At 41.0% G+C, this 22,623-nt stretch overlaps 2 protein-coding genes across 2 annotated transcripts in view; both read left to right on the top strand.

The window, feature by feature from the left end:
- LOC121535903 (interferon-induced very large GTPase 1-like) overlaps positions 1 to 2,854 on the top strand; it is a 60,511-nt gene extending 57,657 nt beyond the window's left edge. Inside the window, 4 exon segments of the mRNA XM_045215790.1 lie at positions 1,830 to 1,872; positions 2,071 to 2,340; positions 2,464 to 2,730; positions 2,829 to 2,854. Of these exon segments, the coding sequence (XP_045071725.1) occupies positions 1,830 to 1,872; positions 2,071 to 2,340; positions 2,464 to 2,730; positions 2,829 to 2,854 (606 nt within the window).
- Positions 2,855 to 9,677: 6,823 nt separating this feature from the next.
- LOC123484968 (up-regulator of cell proliferation-like) lies at positions 9,678 to 16,131 on the top strand. The gene is made up of 2 exons (XM_045215789.1): positions 9,678 to 9,805; positions 10,842 to 16,131. The coding sequence occupies exon 2, from the start codon at positions 10,853 to 10,855 to the stop codon at positions 15,464 to 15,466; it is 4,614 nt and encodes a 1,537-aa protein (XP_045071724.1). The 5' UTR covers positions 9,678 to 9,805; positions 10,842 to 10,852; the 3' UTR covers positions 15,467 to 16,131.
- Positions 16,132 to 22,623: the final 6,492 nt, after the last annotated feature.

The following is a 22,623-nucleotide window of genomic DNA, read 5'->3' as shown; positions in this document are numbered from 1 at the left end:
CATTTATTAACATGATTTTGGAATGAGATGTTCGACGAGCAGGTGTCCACATACAGTTGAAGTCGGAAGTTTACATACACTTAGGTTGGAGTCATTAAAACTCGTTTTTTCAATCACTCCACAAATGTCTTGTTAACAAACTATAGTTTTGGCAAATCGGTTAGGACATCTACTTTGTGCATGACACAAGTAATCTTTCCAACAATTGTTTACAGACAGATTATTTCACTTATAATTCACTGTATCACAATTCCAGTGGGTCAGAAGTCTACATACACTAAGTTGACTGTGCCTTTAAACAGCTTGGAAATTTCCAGAAAATGATGTCATGGCTTTAGAAGCTTCTGATAGGCTAATTGACATCATTTGATTCAATTGGAGGTGTACCTGTGGATGTATTTCAAGGCCTACCTTCAAACTCAGTGCCTCTTTGCTTGACATCATGGGAAAATCAAAAGAAATCAGCCAAGACCTCAGAAAAAAATTGTAGACCTCCACAAGTCTGGATCATCCTTGGGAGCAATTTCCAAACGCCTGAACGTAACACGTTCATCTGTACAAACAATAGTACGCAAGTAAAAACACCATGGGACCACGCAGCTGTCATACCGCTCAGGAAGGAGACACGTTCTGTCTCCTAGAGATGAACGTACTTTGGTGCGAAAAGTGCAAATCAATCCCAGAACAACAGCAAAGGACCTTGTGAAGATGCTGGAGGAAACAGGTACAAAAGTATCTATATCCACAGTAAAACGAGTCCTATATTGACATAACCTGAAAGGCCGCTCAGCAAGGAAGAAGCCACTGCTCTAAAACCGCCATTAAAAAGCCAGACTACGGTTTGCAACTGCACATGGGGACAAAGATCGTACTTTTTTGAGAAATGTCCTCTGGTCTGATGAAACAAAAATAGAACTGTTTGGCCATAATGACCATCGTTATGTTTGGAGGAAAAAGGGGGTGCTTGCAAGCCGAAGAACACTATCCCAACCGTGAAGCACAGGGGTGGCAGCATCATGTTGTGGGGGTGCTTTGCTGCAGGAGGGACTGGTGCACTTCACAAAATAGATGGCATCATGAGGAAGGACAATTATGTGGATATATTGAAGCAACACTTTTAAGACATCATTCAGCAAGTTAAAGCTTGGTCGCAAATGGGTCTTCCAAATGGACAATGACCCCAAGCATACTTCCAAAGTTGTGGCAAAATGGCTTAAGGACAACAAAGTCAAGGTATTGGAGTGGCCATCACAAAGCCCTGACCTCAATCCTATAGAACATTTGTGGGCAGAACTGAAAAAGCGTGTGCAAGCAAGGAGGCCTACAAACCTGACTCAGTTACACCAGCTCTGTCAGGAGGAATGGGCCAAAATTCACCCAACTTATTGTGGAAAGCTTGTGGAAGGCCACCCAAAATGTTTGACCTAAGTTAAACAATTTAAAGGCAATGCTACCAAATACTAATTGAGTGTATGTAAACTTCTGACCCACTGGGAATGTGATGAAATAAATAAAAGCTGAAATAAATAATTCTCTCTACTATTATTCTGACATTTCACATTCTTGAAATAAAGTGGTGATCCTAACTGACCTAAAATAGGGAATTCTTACTTGGATTAAATGTCAGGAATTGTGAAAAACTGAGTTTAAATGTATTTGGCTAAGGCGTATGTAAACTTCCGACTTCAACTGTACTATTGGCAATGTAGATTTGATAATACTGTTAATTCAAGTTCATGCTACAAGCTTTGTCATTGCTTGTTTTGCAACATAAACATTTAGTTTTTTCAATGAAAAGATTGTTTCTTACTCTGTTTCCACTGCTGAAGACTTTTGATGGAGAGCAACACCAAAGGCCAGAGTCAGTCGACGGTAAGTGCATGTACAATCAATAATTAATTAACCCAAAAGTTGTTCTTTGAGATCTTTAGTGATAGCTCATAACTTGTGAACAATGATGTACATAACGTTTGTAAAAAAGTATTTCAGATATAATTTGTTACTCCTATTCTGATATAAGTAAATTAGTATGCATTTGTGGTTCCAATTAAGTCCGTTTTTTCTCTCCAGTGCTGCCCCCTCCTGGGAAGATCCAGGTCCTGTTAGTGAGATCAGACTCCGTGTCTCTGAGCTGGGGTTCTCCTGAGGGGCTGAAGGCACCACACATGTTCAGAGTGACCTGGGGGTGTGACCTGGGGGTAACGGACTCATCAAAAGTGAAAGGCGGGTATCATCTTAAAATAAGTAGTCTCCAACCTGGTGAAAAGTACCAGTTCAGTGTGGCCACAGAGGGAGAAGATGGCAGACAAAGCAGATGTGTCTCAGCATCCCTATCCACAGGTAGAGAGTTTGGTTTTAGTCATGTTTTACTGACATACTTTGTTGTGTTTTAAGAGCGATATTGTTATGGACTCATCTGTCAAGGAAGATCTTCTTACAACAAATCTTGATTTTTTTTTCCAGTGGTTCCACCCAGAGACTTAAAGGTAGACCATTTGGAAGAGTCCTCCTTCACTCTCCACTGGTCCAAGGCTGAAGGAATGGAAAAAGTCCCACAACGCTTCCTCATATCCTACTGCAGCCCAGGAACAGACCTCCATGCAGAGAATACTAAAGACTGCCACAAAACATTCTCAAACCTGCAGCCTGGTACTGAGTACACCATCAGTGTCTCAACTGTGCTGACCAATGGGGAACAGAGTGAACCTGTCTCTACAACTATCTGCACTAGTAAGAGATCTCCTCACCTTATTACAGTTCATCATCTCTACCAGAACAGACATTTTGATATATTACAAATCAACTTCTATTGTGACTTCTGTTTTTAGCTTATTTCTTCCCATATTATAAGTGATTGCAAAGACATGTTTTTCCCTGGCCTTATTCTACATTTTCTCCTGTAATATATTTCTGGAGTTAAACTTTAGCCCTAACAATAATGTATTTTCCCTTAGTACTTCCTGCTCCAGACCAGATTCATGTTGACTCAGTGGACACCACATCAGCTACTGTTAGCTGGAGCCAGCCACCAGGATTGGACCAAACCCAACATCATTACCAGATCTCCTACCACTGTCCAGGGACAGAACCACACATCACTACCACATCTTCACACAGTATCACTCTCTCTGACCTGAAACCTGGTACTCAGTACTCTGTCACTGTCTGCACTGTGCTGGAAAATGGAAAGCAAAGTCAACTGGTGTCTACAACCCTCACCACAGGTAAGTACCCTACTAAAGTATTACATTGGCTTGCGAAAGTATTCACCCCCCTTGGCATTTTTCCTATTTTGTTGCCTTACAACCTGGAATTAAAATCGATTTTGGGGGGGTTTGTATCATTTGATTTAAACAACATGCCTACCACTTTGAAGATGCAAAACATTTTAAGCTTGGCACATCTAGCCACTGGGATTTTTGCCCATTCTTCAAGGCAAAACTGCTACAGCTCCTTCAAGTTGGATGGGTTCCACTGGTGTACAGCAATCTTTAAGTCATACCACATATTCTCAATTGGATTGAGGTCTGTGCTTTGACCAGGCCATTCCAAGACATTTAAATGTTTCCCCTTAAACCACTCAAGTGTTGCTTTAGAAGTATGCTTAGGGTCATTGTCCTGCTGGAAGGTGAACCTCTGTCCCAGTCTCAAATCTATGGAAGACCGAAACAGGTTTCTCTCAAGAATTTCCCTGTATTTAGCGCCATCCATCATTCCTTCAATTCTGACCAGTTTCCCAGTCCCTGCCGATGGAAAAACATCCCCACAGCATGATGCTGCCACCACCATGCTTCACTGTGGGGATTGTGTTCTCGGGGTGATGAGAGGTGTTGGGTTTGCTCCAGACATTTTCCTTGATGGCCAAAAAGCTCAATTTTAGTCTCAGCAAACCAGAGTACCTTCTTCCATATGTTTGGGGAGTCTCCCACATGCCTTTTGGCGAAAACCAAGCGTGTTTGCTTATTTTTTTCTTTAAGCAATGGCATTTTTCTGGCCACTCTTCTGTAAAGCCCAGCTCTGTGGAGTGTACGGCTTAAAGTGGTCCTATCGACAGATACTCTAATCTCCGCTGTGGAGCTTCGCAGCTCCTTCAGGGTTATCTTTGGTCTCTGTTGCCTCTCTGATGAATGCCCTCCTTGCCTGGTCCGTGAGTTTTGGAGGGCGGCCCTCTCTTGGCAGGTTTGTTGTAGTGCCATATTCTTTCCATTTTTAATAATGGATTTAATGGTGCTCCGTGGGATGTTCAAAGTTTGGGATATTTTTTTATAACCCAACCCTGATCTGTACTTCTCCACAATTTTGTCCCTGACCTGTTTGGAGAGCTCCTTGGTCTTCATGGTGCCGCTTACTTGGTTGTGCCCCTTGCTTAGGGGTGTTGCAGATTCTGGGGCCTTTCAGAACAGGTGTGTATATATACTGAGATCATGTGACACTTAGATTGCACACAGGAGGACTTTACTTAACTAATTATGTGACTTCTGAAGGTAATTGGTTGTACCAGATCTTTATTTAGGGGCTTCATAGCAAAGGGGGTGAATACATATGCATGGACCAATTTTCCGTAATTTATTTCTAAGATTTTTTTTAAACAAGTTATTTTCTTCATTTCACTTCACCAATTTCGACTATTTTGTGTATGTCTATTACATGAAATCCAAATAAAAATCCATTTAAATTACAGGTTGTAATGCAACAAAATAGGAATTACGCCAAGGGAGATTAATACTTTTTCAAGGCACTGTATGTCTGTTGTCAAACTGACTAGTTGTCAAAATAACTGTAATGTACATTAAATAATCATAATGGATTTGTCAGCATGCAATGTAAATGTACAGTATCTTCCCTGATGAGATATACATGATGGTGAATTTCCCAGATCTCATCGTGCTGTTAGGTGCTGAAATCAATCAAATGTATTTTTTATCATATTTGAATTCATGCTTTCCTCCATTCGTGTTAGTCATTATGTCAAGGAGTTGATCTGCCTCTGCTTGCTTAAAACTTTATCAGTAGTACAGTGTAAAACACTTATTGTGTAGAGGATTTCTAATCACACCATTCTTTTCATTTATATTTAAGTAATAAGGCATGATAACCTGGGGACTATAGTGTGAATAACTCTTGACTAAGTGCTGTTCTTAGGAGGGTATTATTCATGATCATTTCCGGTTTCGAGGGTCTTATTGCTTTTATAAAACAGTTTCCAACATATAAAAAAAAGATTAACAACATGTTTTCATTAAATATATTGTACGTTTTGCTAATTTGTTACATACTGTACATCTAGCAAATTCATGAAATATAATGTGAATTGTTAGCATTATTTTGGTAAGACAGCTGTGTATTATGCCATTTCACAAGGTGTTGCTGAACTCATGAGCGGCATGATTGTCCATGTTGAAGTGGGCCTATAGGCCTATTTATTTGGCTAAACAGCTGTGCTTGGCTGCATCTCACTGTAATAGGCTGTAGGCTATGTTTTGGCTCTTTGGATCTCCATTCACCTGTTGTTTACTGCGTTTGTTTACTGTTAATCTAACTAGCCTGAATATAGATGGTGTCATGCCTTTATCGATCTGATATTAATGTTACTTGGCCTACTACTTGTTACCCCTGTTTTGTTCTGTTCCCAATCATTCGTTCACATTTGCAGTTGTGTTGGTATTCTAAGCCAAACTTTTCATTATTTTTCTTTGCCTGCATGAATAACTAGGCTACAACTTTCAGCATTTAGTTAGCATTATTTTGGTAAAACAGCTGTGTGTACAGTGCATTCACATAGGCTGTTTGTAATAGGTGAATTACCCTATCTATCTGGCAGCCTGTATTCTTTACCAAAACAGCATTGCTGTAGGGCGCTGTCCATGGTGCTGATACAGAACAGCAGAGATAGGCTAAAGATTTCAAAAGCATGCATTGATCGCAGAGTCTCGACATTTTAACTTTATGTTTATTGTGGTTAACGTGATTATTTAAGCAGAATTCAATATAATTCCAATGCAAGAATGCCCAAAAAACTTAGCCCCCGCATCGCAGAGGAAACTCTTCATTTTTGTTACATTACAAATCCAACTTTTGTTGTGTGACTTATGTTTTTAGCATATTTCTTACCCGTATCAAAAGGAATTTCAAGCCGGCCTTTTTTACTTTTCGACTACTATTAAACTTTTTCCTCCGGTAGCATATTTCTGGAGATAAACTGTAACCCTGACATTAATGTATTTTCCCTTAGTACTGCCTGCTCCAGACCAGATTTATGTTGACTCAATGGACACCACATCAGCTGCTGTTAGCTGGAGCCAGCCACCAGGATTGGACCAAACCCAACATCATTACCAGATCTCCTACCACTGTCCAGGGACAGAACCACACATCACTACCACATCTTCACACAGCATCACTCTCTCTGACCTGCAAGGTGGTACACAGTACTCTGTCACTGTCTGCACTGTGTTGGAAAATGGAAAGCAAAGTCAACTGGTGTCAACAACCCTTACCACAAGTAAGGAAATACCCTACTTAAGTATTATTTCTAGTGTCAAATTTTTTCAAATCACTCTAATGTACATTAAATAATCATAATGGATTTGTCAGCATGCAATGTATAACTCTAGAAAATATAGTCTGGGCAAAAGCCAGTTGTTAGTTACCCTCCTTGCCTCTTCTTGTAAAGTTGTATGTTGAACCACACTTTTTTTTACAAGCCCCAGGTGTGTGGTTCTACTGCTGTTGACTTCTTTATCTTCTAGTAGTCCTGCTCACTGATGGCTGCACGGTGCATTGTCTTGTCCTTCCTCTGTCGCTGCAGTTGCTTAACGGTGCCCAGTAAGATGTTGTTGGATGTCGTGAACTCTGAGTCTTTCATTAGACACCAGGAAAGGCTCTGAGGGGGGCGTTATGCAGCGGTTTAACTCGGCACAGAGACCCGTGTAGCTGCTCAGCCCGTACATTTAACCCTTATTATTCCTCTCAGTGCCATAAAACTCCCACAGAATAGTATTCAACCCTTCTTTTGCTGTTGTCTGAAAAGAGAAAGTTGTCTCCTTTTCACTAAGCCAGTCCATGAAACATCTCAGCCCAGTTTGTCTACTTGAGTGTGTCGGCAGAACACCCAGATGGTAAGGATAGCTAGCTAGCTGCTCCAAGCTATTGAATAGCTGCATGTATACTTCTGCGCTTATAAACACTAACATAGAGCTCTTACCAAGCGAATCCTCTCTGGAATGAGCAGAGAAAGGGAAGAGGTGGAAGTAGTGCGGCGGAGGGTCAGCCTCAGCACTACCCGGTACACGGGACTAATCTGAAATCCTTACTCGGAATGTATCCTGCCGTGCGGAAGGATACCATATTGGAGAGATCCAATGGCTAACATAGCCGTGGTTACATACATAACCCTTTATCTCCACCTGTGCGTGCCGGTTGGTTATTTTGGGATTTCCTCCCCCTCCCATATCCTGTTCCCACCATACTTTTAAATCCATGTCTCCCCAAATGTTAAAATGAATTATGAACTCCTCCATGTTTTGTTTGTGTTTGTAGTAGCCGCACTGCGCTGGTCTATGAATTAATAGAATTCTGAGTGTTTACAGGTTTCCAAGGTGAATTATTAGTTGCATGTTCATTCTCTAGGCTAGCCTACTATGGCACGGTGGATATCACAACAGTAGGCAGGTTTGCTTTGACACCATTGTCTTATGTCAGATGGCGTCACTCCTACGGGACGGTCGTCCCTCAATCGATCAGTGCAGGTAGAATCAACTCGCTATCTGACATGAGACAATGCGTTGATCCGTGTTTATTCTACAAAAGCAATGTCGCAAATGAAAACATAGCGACATGTGTAATGGCAACAGCTATAGGAAAAATTTTCTAAAGATCGACAACTTCTGTATCCGTTCGACGGGTGGATTTTTATTTTGTCTAACTTTCTTTATTGCAAAACATTCTAATTGAAACTGTGTTTTTGGGAAAGAATAATGATTGCAGAATAAATTTGAAGGTACGCGGGGCATGTGATGTCATCGCATAATTAAAAAGCACCGTCTACAATTAATTCTAAATGCTTACTTTCTATAAAAATGTTACTTTGCAGGACAAGGATTGTCTTAACTTTCAAGAATGCCTGAATTGCTTCGCTTTGCTTTTCTGGTTGGCTGGTTGCAAGTTTCAACATCCGTTTATTTCAGATCTACGGTACAGGAGTTCAAGTTGCACTGATAGAAATTCTATTAAATCATTACTATTTCTATTGCTATTCTATGGTTTCACCATTTTATAGACTGTGATAATTATTAGAAAATATTAGTCAATTCTTGCATTCTATCCATGCTGGCTTTAGCAGGCTACCTGAGACATGAAACAGATATATCGAAAGGGCATACAATTCTTCAACCAATAACAATTTACCTAGCTTGATAAGCTAGCTAGCGTTGCTAATAATAAAGTCAGCTATATGCCTAACATTGACAATATGGTCAAACTAGCTACATTATACATATTGACAAGGTTGTAGATGTCAAATATTTTTTGTTGTTGTCATCTTTTGGTTGAAATGTTAAAAGGTCAGTGGTGAAACGTCACAACTCAGCAACTCGGGCAGCTTCCCACTTGTAATTCCAACATAGAGGGTCATTCAAGTAAAACTTCCAAGTCGAAACTAGGAATTTCCAATAACTCTGATAGCATGGGAACATGGCATTATTCGTTTTTTACTACAATATTTTGTTTTATATATGACGTCATTACGTCAAGCTGGTTTTATCAAGACAGGGTCGTTCAATGGAAACACACCCTAGCAGGCACTTGTCACAACTATTTTCTATGCAAACTTTCTAAATGTCGTCAAAAAATCACTGGACAAGTTCATGGAAAAGTAGATACTGTTGCACAGGTCGTAAAGGCAGACAAAATGGTTTAGACAAACCCCAACTGTTGCAAACCAAATCCTAGCCCAGTAGCATGGAAATATAATAGTTTATAGATGCTTTTTTCCAGGGAAGATTACCGTTTATGAATTGACTGGCCAGGATGTTGGACAGTGGCTGCAAATGTATCATTCAAATGGAACTGTTAAAAGGCATTACCCGGGATTGTTGGTAATAATGCCGCATTCACATGCTAGTCGAAACTAGGAACCTCAGAGTTAAAATTAACGTAGAGCTTCCTATTGGTTGATTCATCTTTCTGCAACGAGTTAACAAGTTGGAGTTTCATAGTTCCTAGTTTCCTAGTTCCGACTAGCACGTGAATGTGGCTTTACTCTCTGCTATCAACCAATCAGCATCCAGGATCCAAACCAGTTTTATAATTATTTATTTTTGTTGTGGTGGCAACAATTTAGCAGTGGTGCAAACACTATTACTAAATGAATATAGCAGAAACCCTTCGTTTTTGTTACACTACAAATACAACTTCTGTTGTGAGACTTCTGTTTTTAGCTTATTTATTCCCATATCAAAAGGAATTGCAAGCTAACCTTTTCTACTTTTCAACTACTATTCTACTATTTCTCCTGTAGTTTATTTCTGGAGTTAAACTGTAGCCCTAACAATAATGTATTTTCCTTTAGTACTTCCTGCTGCAGACCAGCTGACTGTTGACTCAGTGGACACCACATCAGCTGCTGTTAGTTGGAGCCAGCCACCAGGATTGGACCAAACCCAACATCATTACCAGATCTCCTACCACTGTCCAGGGACAGAACCACACATCACTACCACATCTACACACAGCATCACTCTCTCTGACCTGCAAGGTGGTTCTCATGGAAAGCAAAGTCAACTGGTGTCAAGAACCCTCACCATAAGTAAGGAAGTATCCTACTTAAGTATTGTCTGGGCAAAAAACTGGTTTAATCAACTATATTTAAACATAATTTGTCAATGTATTGTGACATGGAATTACATTGAAATTGAAAAAAGTAATCAACAATCTGTTGTTTTGAGGATAAAAATTATACCACAGGATTGTCATCATGGTAACAAAATTTCAACATAGAAAAACCTTTTTTTAAATATGTTGAATTTTTACCTTTTAAAACAACGTCGTATCTTTAATGTAATATCCACTATCAGAATAAATAAATAATCGTCTGGGCAGCACCTCCGACTGGAGAATTGATCTACCCTTTTGTCTCTCAGTGTTTTAACCTTCTTAGCTATGATATTTGTCACTGACCAAAAAATCTAAGTAAAAAAACAGGAATAAATTAAATCAAACTCTATTTAAAGTGCATTTAATTTTTGATTTAGTCATGGTTTTTAACTTAGATTTTTGGTTGAGATGGAGACGTGAATCCAACATATCAATGAATAATTTCTAGTCAAACTGGAATTAAAGCCAGACGGTGGCACAGATGGAACTATCCAGGCAGAAGATAAATCACCTTGACATGTTGATATTTGATTGCGTTGACAACCAAACACAATTCAATATTCCTTTTGAAATACAATAAATTGCCTATTAACTTGACTCTTTAAATCAACCAAAAACAAACGTTAAAGGATGGGATTAAGCCAGTTGTTCAAATGGAATTTGGTTGTGCTTTTAGATGGTTGAAAGCATAGTGATAACACATTGGGAATTCAACTACATTTAGTCTTTTTGAGTGGGTGAATATAGGTTATAATCTCATTGATCAACGTCTCAACCAAATACTATCCAATTGTCCATGTTGAAATGATGTGGTTTGCCCAGTGGGTAGTTATCAAAATAACTATAAACTAATCATAAAGCATGTGTCTGCATGGGATGTAAAGGTACAGTATCTTCCCTAATGAGAAATATATGATGGTGAATTCCCTGGATATTTCCTATTTCCTGATCTTCCTTTCTATTTACAGAACCCTGTCTCATGGAGCTGTTGTCAAAGAATGGACTAGAAGATCATTATGAAAACAAGCTGACGTTAAGTACTGTCCTTGAGATAAATGATAATACTACATCAGATGAACCACTTACCACTATGCAGTCACTTCCAGGGGCCTTCCTTAAGAAATTAATGATGGCAAATGTGAACGCTAGGAGTGTAAAATGTCTGACCACTGACCAGGAGGTTCCCTATGATGGTGTAGACAACCTGGACACTGACTCTGATAGCAGCAATGTCATTAATCCACTGGACCTGATTACAGCCCTGTTTCTGTGCTCAGATGGTTTCCTGCAGCAGGAGATGGTCCAGAAAATGTCCATGTGTCAGTTTGCTGTCCCTCTCCTGCTGCCAAACTGTGACACAGAACAAAGCACGTTGATGCTGTGGGCCTTGAGGGACATAGTTAAGAAGTTCAGGCTGCCTTCACAAGCTGACTCAAAGTCCTTCATAGAGGAGAGAATTGTACTCTCTGATATCCCAATGGTGTCCTTTGTTAGGCTTGGAGAGAGCAGCTTGTCCAAGTCTAATATGTTGAACAAACTGCTAAGTAATCCTGACACATTTGTCCATCATGATATGGACTGTGGTGATGTGCCTCGGAAGATTTCAAATGGCCTAGTTGAAATCAGCTGGTACCTCCCATGTGGGAAAAGAAACATAGACAGGTTCACTAAGCCTGTGGCTGTTGCCAATCTCAGAGGAGACATCAGGTCCTTTAAGACACAGTTTTCCTTTCTGTGTCAAACATCAGCAGCAATTTACATGTTTAGTGATGAATTAGAGGCAGGTTCTGAGGTTCTGAAAGACATAAACACAGAGTTATTTCTGGTTGTTAACTCTCAGAGAAAAACATTCACAGGAGACAAAGTAACACATGTAATAGAAAAGAAGGGGCGGAATGAAGCAGCATTTGTCAAAACCCTGCAGTCATCTGTGGGTGACATCATTGAAAAATGGCAAAACAAATTGACAATTGAAAAAATGTCTGGTATTGCTCGTCAGAGTGGGATTCTGGTTGATGAAGACCGTAAAGAGTGTCAGAGTGCCAGGAAGATGGCAGATCAAATCACCAGCAACATAAAAGACACAGTACAATTCAAAGACAAGCAACTACCCTTACAAGGGCAAGCCTGGAAAGAGCTTTCCCAGTTGGAGAAGGAGAGATGTAGACTGAGAAATGCAGGCAAACAAGAAATTGAACACTACAAGAGCTCTCTGAAGAAAAGGGAAATAGAACTGAGAGAGCAGCAACAAAGCTTTCATATGACAGATGCAATGACACATTTCATAATCGGCATGTCAAGTTCAGAAGTGGAGCGACTCTATTTCCTCAAATGGATGCGGATATATTTGGACAATCTGTCACGGCAGAATCTGTCTGGTTTACGAGAAAAGTATAAAATGCTTCAGGGAAAAGAATCTGCAGATAAAAAAGACATTGCAGATTTGGATAGGCAAATATCTAACTGTTCCCTGGGACTTGAACACTTCCTTCGTGAGTTGGGCCAGCTGTATGAAGCCTCCTGCTCCCTCCCTGAAGACAGCCCTCAAAGGAGACAGATGGAGCATCTCCCTGGATTGTGTGCTCAGATGCTGTTGGATGGTTTCCCCATTGAGCTTGTGGATGGAGATGCATCAAATATCCCTCTAAAATGGATATCAGCTGTACTGACTCAGCTTCATACTCTTGTGGACTCTAACAGCAAGATCCTGGTTGTCTCAGTTTTAGGGGTCCAAAGCACTGGGAAGTCCACTCTCCTCAACACCATGTTTGGGGTCCAGTTTGCTGTCAGCAGTGGAAGATGCACCAGAGGGGCTTTCATGCTACTGATTAAAGTCAACAAAGAACTCAAGGAGGAGCTGAAATATGACTTCATCATGATCATTGACACAGAGGGGTTGAAATCACCAGAGCTTGCTCAACTAGTTGATAGCTATGAACATGACAATGAATTGGCGACACTGGTGATAGGACTAAGTGATGTCACTATCATCAACATATCCATGGAGAACTCCACAGAGATGAAAGACATTCTACAGATTGTGGTTCATGCTTTTATCAGGATGAAGGAAGTGGGGAAGAAGCCAGTATGTCATTTTGTGCACCAGAATGTGGCTGACATATCTGCTCATGACAACAACATGAGGGACAGGAAGAAGTTGTTGGAACAGTTGAATGAAATGACCCTGGCAGCAGCCAGAATGGAGAAGAAGGAGAATATCACCAAGTTCACTGACGTGATGGACTATGATCCAGACACAAGCAGCTGCTATATCCCAGGACTCTGGCATGGGACTCCCCCGATGGCTCCAGTCAATGCAGGCTATAGTGAGGCTGTGTATGACTTCAAGAAGAGCTTGATGGAGGATTTCAGACAATGCCGAAAAAATTATGTCTTGACACATTTCATGAAGTGGATACAAAGCTTGTGGGTGTCTGTTAAATTTGAGAACTTCATCTTCAGTTTCAGAAACAGCTTGGTTGCAGATGCATACTCCAGATTATGCACTGAGTACAGTGATTGGGAATGGGCCTTCCAGAAAGAGATGTACAACTGGATGATTGGTGCTGAAACCAAAATTTCTAATTTTGACATGACAGTTCTTAATCACCAGATCACCATAAGAGAGATGCTTAATGACCTGATGAGGGAAGCATCGGAGAAGCTGTCAGTGGGGGAAAAGGAAATCCAAAACAATCTAATTACATACTTTAGAAAGCAAGATGGCCATGTCAATCTGGTGGAAAAATACAGGGAAGGCTTTGTGGCCAGTGCTAAAACACTGAGACGAGAGACAGAAAACACAGTGAATAACACTCTACATGGAGCTGTTGAAATCAAAGAGGGAATGGCCAAACTGGATGACATAAAAAGTTCACAGGCAAATACAATGGAGAAGAAGGTACTGGCTTTGCTGCAAACCTGTAGACAGAACAAATCTGATTTATCAGAACAGGACCTCATAGAAGAGTTTGAAAGAATGTGGAAGGAAACTCTGTCTGAGATCAAATTCAGAGGACTCACAAGAAGAGATGTTGCTCAGGATGCCTTCAACATTTTACATGACCATTTCTCTACAAGGCCAGGTTATGTCAATAGTATGTTGGTTGGAAACAGCTTGGTTGATTGTGGGAAGATACCGTTTGTTGTAGAGTCAGGTAATTGGTGGAAGAAGACTAAAGGCTTTGTCAGGCACCGGAATAGAGATAGTGACCATTACAGGAAGAAACTACAAAAGTTGTGTGATGACATCATAACACATTGTCAGGACTTAATAACCCAGAGGTTGAGAAGCAAAACAGATTACCATGACACTTACATCAAAGAGCTGCTGAACAACATTGATGAAACATTGCAACAAAACAAGAAACGTAAAGTTTGTGAGGAATGTGAGGTTAAACTGAAGTTGCACATCTGTGGCATAGCAGCGATAACATATCAAAAGAAGCATGATGATTTCATTGCAGACAATGACCCCCGAAAATGTCTGGAACAGTCTAAGGAAAAGTACCTTACTGACTTCATAGACTTGTTTCATAACAAAGACCAGTGCCAAAAGAAAGCTGAGGAGTTTTCAAAGCTCGTACAGCCAGCTGTACAGGACTATGTGACCAAAATGATTGGTCCTGATGTGGTTGATAAAATGAAGACAGGTAAAGGATCACAGGATTACAGCACACGGACGGCCTTCCAGTTCTCCATTTTACAACAGCTCCTGATGGATGGAGAATATGAGAAATACAGAGAATACATAAACCATTATCAAAGGTTTGTGAAGGACTGGCTGTTGGACCGAATTGCCCAACAACTCTCAAAGGACAGCAGAGTGGAGAAATTGGAGAAGAAACATCTTTCAGAGATAGTCAAGATAATCACTGAAGCAATTTCAAAGATTAGAAACACAACCAGCACTGTAAAAGATATCAAGACATTCATTCAGAACATCTGCTGTGCCCTTGAAGAAAAGCTTGTTTTTCCAAAGGATGCTCTGGATTCCATCATGACTCTGAACTACTCTGCTAACATAGCACAGTTTGCTGACGACCTCACAGTGTTTGTGGGAAAAATGGAACAGTCACTGGCAACTGAGTATGATAAGGGAGGAGACATCAAAGAGAGACTCAGATCTCTGCCATTCAAGCCTCAGGATAAGATGTTCACCAGTCTGTTTGGATGTGGAGAGCAATGTCCCTTCTGCTGTGCACCCTGTGAAGCAGGAGGTAAGGAGCATGCCAAACACTTTACCTCCATTCACTGTCCACAAGGAGTCACGGGTTGGATGAATTTAAAGACAAAGGTGTTAAGAACTGACATATGTTCATCCTCTGTGATTAGTGACAGAAAATTCAACACAAACCTGACTGAAGGCAAACCTCACCCCTACAAGGACTACCAGACATATTACCCTGACTGGATCATAACTGGAGATTCCAGTATGGAGGCTTCAGACTACTGGAAGTACGTGATGGCCACATTCAATGAGAGAATTGCTAGAGACACAAATGCACTCCCTGCTGATATCCCAGAGGACTGGAAGGCATTAACAAGTGATGATGCATTGAAGAGCTTGAAAAACGCATTCAACATGAAATAAAGTGGAAAACGATAGCATGACTCTTCCTGACCCAAACATAGAATTGGCCAATCAAAGATGTCAGACATGGCAACCAGAAATGACTCACCAAGCATGAATGTGACAACACAGCAATACAAAGCCAGGATCCAGTCAATTCAATCAATAACATGTTTTAATAAATTGCTAATCTTGCACTTCCAAATCGATTTGTGATTTGAAAAACAACAGAAAGGGGCCCACCACTTGTTTTGGTTTTCAGCTGATGGATGGGGCTATGGAAATGACTAATATATATATATTGCATGAATATTATTATTTATTTATTTTTAAAGCCAGAAGCCAGTCACTTCAACCAGGAACTTGTAAAAATGGCTCATCTCTCAATTCCAATACAATTTCACCATCGCAGCTGATCGGAAACTTTGTTTTATCTTTCACTTACCTTGATTGGTTTGTTGAAGGAAGAAACTGTTGATCAAAATGTACCACCTTTCACAATCATAAAAAAACTAGAAACATTTTAGACTAAACTAGGATACTGACCATCCAAAAGATACCACAGAACTCTTACCAGATAGTTGCAGAAAGAAAAGCCTTTATCTTGGCATATCCATGTACAGTGGGGAGAACAAGTAGATGATACACTGCTGATTTTGCAGGTTTTCCTACTTACAAAGCATGTAGAGGTCTTTTTTAAAAATCATAGGTACACTTCAACTGTGAGAGACGGAATCTAAAACAAAAATCCAGAAAATCACAGTGTATGATTTTTAAGTAATTCATTTGCATTTTATTGCATGACATACGTTTTTGATCACCTACCAACCAGTAAGAATTCTGGCTCTCACAGCCCTGTTAGTTTTTCTTTAAGAAGCCCTCCTGTTCTCCACTCATTACCTGTATTAACTGCACCTGTTTGAACTTGTTACCTGTATAAAAGACACCTGTCCACACACTCAATCAAACAGACTCCAACCTCTCCACAATGTGTGAAATCGGAGGGCCTGTTGTCTGGACCTATGGCAGTCTCTATGGGGGTGCCACAGGGTTCAATTCTTGGGCTGACTCTTTTCTCCGTGTATATCAATGATGTCGCTCTTGCTGCTGGTGACTCTCAGATCCACCTCTACGCAGACGAAACCATTTTGTATACATCTGGCCCTTCATTGGACACTGTGTTAACAAACCTCCAAACGAGCTTCAATGCCATACAACACTCCTTCAGTAGCCTCCAACTGCTCTTAAACACTACTAAAACTAAATGCATGCTCTTCAATCGAACGCTGCTGGCACCCGCCCACCCGACTAGAATCACCACTCTCGACGGGTCTGACCTAGAGTATGTGGACAACTACAAATACCTAGGTGTCTGGTTAGACTGTAAACTCTCCTTCCAGACTCACATTAAGAATCTCCAATCCAAAGTTAAATCTAGAATCGGCTTCCTATTTCGCATCAAAGCCTCCTTCACTCATGCTGCCAAACATGCCCTCGTAAAACTGACTATCCTACCGATCCTTGACTTCGGCGATGTCATTTACAAAATAGCCTCCAACACTCTACTCAGCAAATTGGATGTAGTCTATCACAGTGCCATCCGTTTTGTCTCCAAAGCCCCATACACTACCCACCACTGTGACCTGTACGCTCTTGTTGGCTGGTCCTCACTACATGTTCGTCAGTCAAACCCACTGGCTCCAGGCCATCTATAAATCACTGCTAGGCAAATCCCCGCCTTATCTTAGCTCATTGGTCACCATAGCAGCACCCACCCGTAGTCTGCGCTCCAGCAGGTATATCTCACTGGTCATTCCCAAAGCCAACACCTCCTTTGGCCGCCATTCCTTCCAGTTCTCTGCTGCCAATGACTGGAACGAATTGCAAAAATCTCTGAAGCTGGAGACTCTTATCTCCCTCACTAACTTTAAGCATCAGTTGTCAGAGCACCTTACCGATCACTGCACATGTACACAGCCCATCTGAAATTAGCCCACCCAACTACCTCATCCCTATATTGTTATTTATTTTGCTCTTTTGCACCCCAGTATCTATATTTGCACATAATCTCTTGCACATCTAGCATTCCAGTGTTAATACTAATTGTAATTATTTTGCACTATAGCCTATTTATTGCCTTACCTCCATAACTTGCTACATTTGCACACACTGTATATATATTTTCTGTTGTATTTTATGACCTTGTGTTTTTTTTACCCCATATGTAACTCTGTGTTGTTGTTTTTGTCGCACTGCTTTGCTTTATCTTGGCCAGGTCGCAGTTGTAAATGAGAACTTGTTCTCAACTGGCTTACCTGGTTAAATAAAGGTGAAATAATAAAAATAATAAAAAAATAAAAAATGGCCAAGACCAGAGAGCTGTGTAAGGACATCAGGGATACAATTGTAGACCTGCACAAGGCTGGGATGGGCTACAGGACAATAGGCAAGCAGCTTGGTGAGAAGGCAACAACTGTTGGCGCAATTATTAGAAGTTCAAGATGACGGTCAATCACCCTCGGTCTGGGGCTCCATGCAAGATCTCACCTCGTGGGGCATCAATGATCATGAGGAAGGTGAGGGATCAGCCCAGAACTACACGGCAGGACCTGGTCAATGACTTGAAGAGAGCTGGGACCACAGTCTCAAAGATAACCATTAGTAACACACTACGCCGTCATGGATTAAAATCCTGCAGAGCACTCAAGGTCCCCCTGCTCAAGCCAGCGCATGTCCAGGACCATCTGAAGCTTTCCAATGACCATCTGGATGATCCAGAGGAGGAATGGGAGAAGGTCATGTGGTTTGATGAGACAAAAATATAGCTTTTTGGTCTAAACTCCACTCGCCGTGTTTGGAGGAAGAAGAAGGATGAGTACAACCCCAAGAACACCATCCCAACCGTGAAGCATGGAGGTGGAAACATCATTCTTTGGGGATGCTTTTCTGCAAAGGGGACAGGACGACTGGACCGTATTGAGGGGAGGATGGATGGGGCCATGTATCGCAAGATCTTGGCCAACAACCTCCTTCCCTCAGTAAGAGCATTGAAGATAGGTCGTGGCTGGGTCTTCCAGCATGACAACGACCCGAAACACACAGCCAGGGCAACTAAGGAGTGGCTCCGTAAGAAGCATCTCAAGGTTCTGGAGTGGCCTAGCCAGTCTCCAGACCTGAACCCAATAGAAAATCTTTGGAGGGAGCTGAAACTCCGTATTGCCCAGTGACAGCCCCGAAACCTGAAGGATCCGGAGAAGGTCTGTATGGAGGAGTGGGCCAAAATCCCTACTGCAGTGTGTGCAAACCTGGTCAAGACCTACAGGAAACGTATGATCTCTGTAATTGCAAACAAAGGTTTCTGTACCAAATATAATGTTCTGCTTTTCTGATGTATCAAATACTTATGTCATGCAATAAAATGAAAATTAATTACTTAAAAATCATACAATGTGATTTTCTGGATTTTTGTTTTAGATTCCGTCTCTCACAGTTGAAGTGTACCTATGATAAAAATTACAGACCTCTACATGCTTTGTAAGTAGGAAAACCTGCAAAATCGGCAGTGTATCAAATACTTGTTCTCCCCACTGTAGGAACACATTTGGCTACTGCCAACAAGTTGCCATTTCACACAACCTTCAACAAGGCCTTGTAGCAAGAGTAGTGTTTGAGTTGACATCACTGACTGACCGGTACCTGCAGTATAGGAAGGAAGGTGGAGTTATACCATACTGTAGACCAGAGCATATGAGCGGAGTGGAGCGGAGTGGAGCGGGAGCGAGCGTGGAGTGTGAGCGGACGGATTTTGAACAGAGCACAGAGCGGCATTTTTAAAAGGACGGAGCGTCGCCCTATTTCCCGTTCCAATTTCGCTCTCTCTCACCACGAGTCTGAAGCATGCTCAAGCCTGACCCAGAATCCATCTGTTTAATTTAATTTGTGTCCTCCATGAATTTGTATTTTATAGAGCGAGAGGAGCAGCAGCAGCAACAACAGAAAAGGGTTGAGGAATTCAAAAGTTTATTCACTGCACGCAAAGGCCCAACCATAACAAGGGAGAGAAAAAGAGAGCTGGATGTAGCATTTTTTGAAATGATCTTCATGGACTATGAACCGCTGAGTAAAGGAGAACGCGAAGGGATGCAACACTTCGCCAGCGCAGCTCAACCGGGCTACACCCCCCCAAGAAACTATGATAAATCAGTACTTTACTTTGTCAAATTTACATCTGAGATGCACCATTCACATGCTTCAGCTGGCGATCAAAAATGCTGTTAACGAGCACGACAACATTAATAGGCTGTTAGTGAAAGTCGGGCACCTGGTGAAAAGTGTACGCAAGAGCACAGAGGAAACTGACCAATTAGGTGTCCGCCCCACAAATGCCTGCGCCATTCGATGGAGCAGCCAGCTGCGGATGATTCAGTCATTCAGACCCGTTATGGCAAAACAAACTCAAGTCTAATGTTGCTAACATCACCCTGAATCAAGTACGGCAGCTGACGCACCTTGTCAGTGTGCTGACACCACTAGCAGACCTCACAGACAAAATGCAGAAGGAGCTGGGGAACCTGGGGATGATCCTCCCTGCTGTCACAGAAATCAAATCCCTGCTCACCGATTACACTCACGCTGCACTTCCAATGGGCATTGCTGCTTTTGCAGAAACATTGGCAAACAATGTGTCAATTCACTATGGAATATACTATACTGATTAACATCTAATTTTAAGGTCAGTGTTAGATCCCCGTTTCAAGACAGAATGGATCATCCGAGATGAGTCTGTATGCAACAAATTCGGGGAGATAAAGTAAGGCTGTGGTTTAAGCTAAAAGTGAAATACATGCAGATTTTGTTCCTTTTTTGGAGTGAGCGGGGGGCGATTTGAGTGGAGCGCGATGCAAACTGTGTTGAGCGCTGAGCGATAATGAGCGGACTGGCCTGATGTGGCTTTGAGCGGGGGGAGAGGAGGGGTGAACAGCTCCGTGAGCGAGGAGCTGAGATTCTCACCGCTCCACTCCGCTCATATGCTCTGCTGTAGACTGACAGATACCTGCAGTATAGGAAGGTGGAGTTATATCATACATACTCACAATCAATCAAATGTATTTAATAAAACCCTTTTTACATCAGCAGATGTCAAAAAAGTGCATATAATTACACAGAAACCCAGCCTAAAACACCAAACAGCAAGCAATACAGAGGTAGAGTCACGGTGGCTAGAAAAAAACTCCCTAGAAAGGCATGAACCTAGGAAAACACCTAGAGAGGATCCAGGCTCTGACTGGTGGCCAGTCCTCTTCTGGCTGTGCTGGGTGGAGATTATTATCATACTGTTGACTACTAGTTGACTTGGACTGGAGTATAGTCTTCAATCACAATGTTAGACAAATATATTCACAATTGTTTTTATAACCATTTTGATTAGAAGTGAATGTAGATCATGTTCATTGTGATTACAACAAGGATATCAGTGCAAGAGAGAAGTGTAACTCTGTAAAAAATGAAATGAAGGTATTTTTTTGTTGTTGATATTTGATATTGTGTATTGTCTTTTGATTTTCTTTAATTTTATCTCGTATGCCATTCATTTAGTCTTTGAAAGACTAGCCCAACGAGGGGCTGAAAGGGGATCCTAAAATCATGCAGAATGTTCTGTACATCATGTTATTGTGAATGGTCCATTAGAGTTTAACATTCATAGAGATGTGATTATGTTATGTTTACATTACCATGACAACATGCCTACATACTGTACATTGGAAAAGGCTTTTTATAGTCCTGCTCTTCATCTTATACAATGGAGATGTATTGTATTAAGGGCTACTGTAGTTGCATGTTAAAAGATTATGTAACAAGTTCATTATTCTATTGTTCAGTTTTGTCAAATGTAAAAAATGTGTATACCTCTGATTTAATAAATTAAAAAGTCACAGCATTATTTTATTGTAGAAAAATGCATGTAAGTCTATGATTCCTCTACCAAACAAACTAACAAGGATGTATAGTTAGTCTTTAAATAAAATACAAATTGTTTGACACAAAGTTATTTGTAATTAATTCCCTTTTAGGTAAATAAATACATAAATAAATCAAATTGTTGAAACTACTTGAATGAACATTTATTGTAATTCTAGTGATACAGTTGAAGGCAGAAGTTTACATACACTTAGGTTGAAGTCATTAAAACTCATTTTTCAACCATTCCACACATTTCTTGTTAACAAACTATAGTTTTGGCAAGTCGGTTAGGACATCTACTTTGTGCATGACACAAGTCATTTTTCCAACAATTGTTTACAGACAGATTATTTAACTTAATGTATCAGAATTCCAGTAGGTCAGAAGTTTACATACACAAGTTTACTGTGCCTTTAAACAGCTTGGAAAAGTCCAGAAAATGATGTCATGGCTTTAGAAGCTTCTGATAGGCTAATTGACATCATTTGAGTCAATTGGAGGTGTACCTGTGGGTGTATTTCAAGGCCTACCTTCAAACTCAGTGCCTCTTTGCTTGACATCATGGGAAAATGAAAAGAAATCAGCCAAGACCTCAGAAAAAAATTGTAGACCTCCACAAGTCTGGTTCATCCTTGGGAGCAATTTCCAAATGCCTGAAGGTACCACGTTCATCTGTACAAACAATAGTACGCACGTATAAACACCATGGGACCACGCAGCCATCATACCGCTCAGGAAGGAGACGCGTTCTGTCTCCTAGAGATTAACGTACTTTGGTGCGAAAAGTGCAAATCAATCCCAGAACAACAGCAAAGGACCTTGTGAAGATGCTGGAGGAAACAGGTACAAAAGTATCTATATCCACAATAAAACGAGTCCTATATCGACATAACCTGAAAGGCCACTCAGCAAGGAAGAAGCCACTGCTCCAAAACCGCCATAAAAAAGCCAGACTACGGTTTACAACTGCACATGGGGACAAAGATCGTACTTTTTGGGGAAATGTCCTCTGGTCTGATGAAACAAAAATAGAACTGTTTGGCCATAATGACCATCGTTATGTTTGGAGGAAAAAGGGGGGCTTGCAAGCCAAAGAACACCATCCCAACTGTGAAGCACGGGGGTGGCAGCATCATGCTATACAGTGTTGATCCTAACTGACCTAAGACAGGGAATTTTTACTATGATTAAATGTCAGGAATTGTGAAAAACTGAGT

This window comes from Coregonus clupeaformis, unplaced genomic scaffold (assembly GCF_020615455.1).
Source record: "Coregonus clupeaformis isolate EN_2021a unplaced genomic scaffold, ASM2061545v1 scaf0515, whole genome shotgun sequence".
Classification (NCBI taxonomy): Eukaryota; Metazoa; Chordata; class Actinopteri; order Salmoniformes; family Salmonidae; genus Coregonus; species Coregonus clupeaformis.
Note: the sequence above shows the minus strand (reverse complement) of the source record. Positions and strands in the feature narration are given on the sequence as shown.

What these genes read in the sequence shown, in the direction of transcription:
- LOC123484968 (XM_045215789.1), top strand. Translation starts at nt 10,853, where the DNA reads ATGGAGCTGTTGTCAAAGAATGGACTAGAAGATCATTATGAAAACAAG.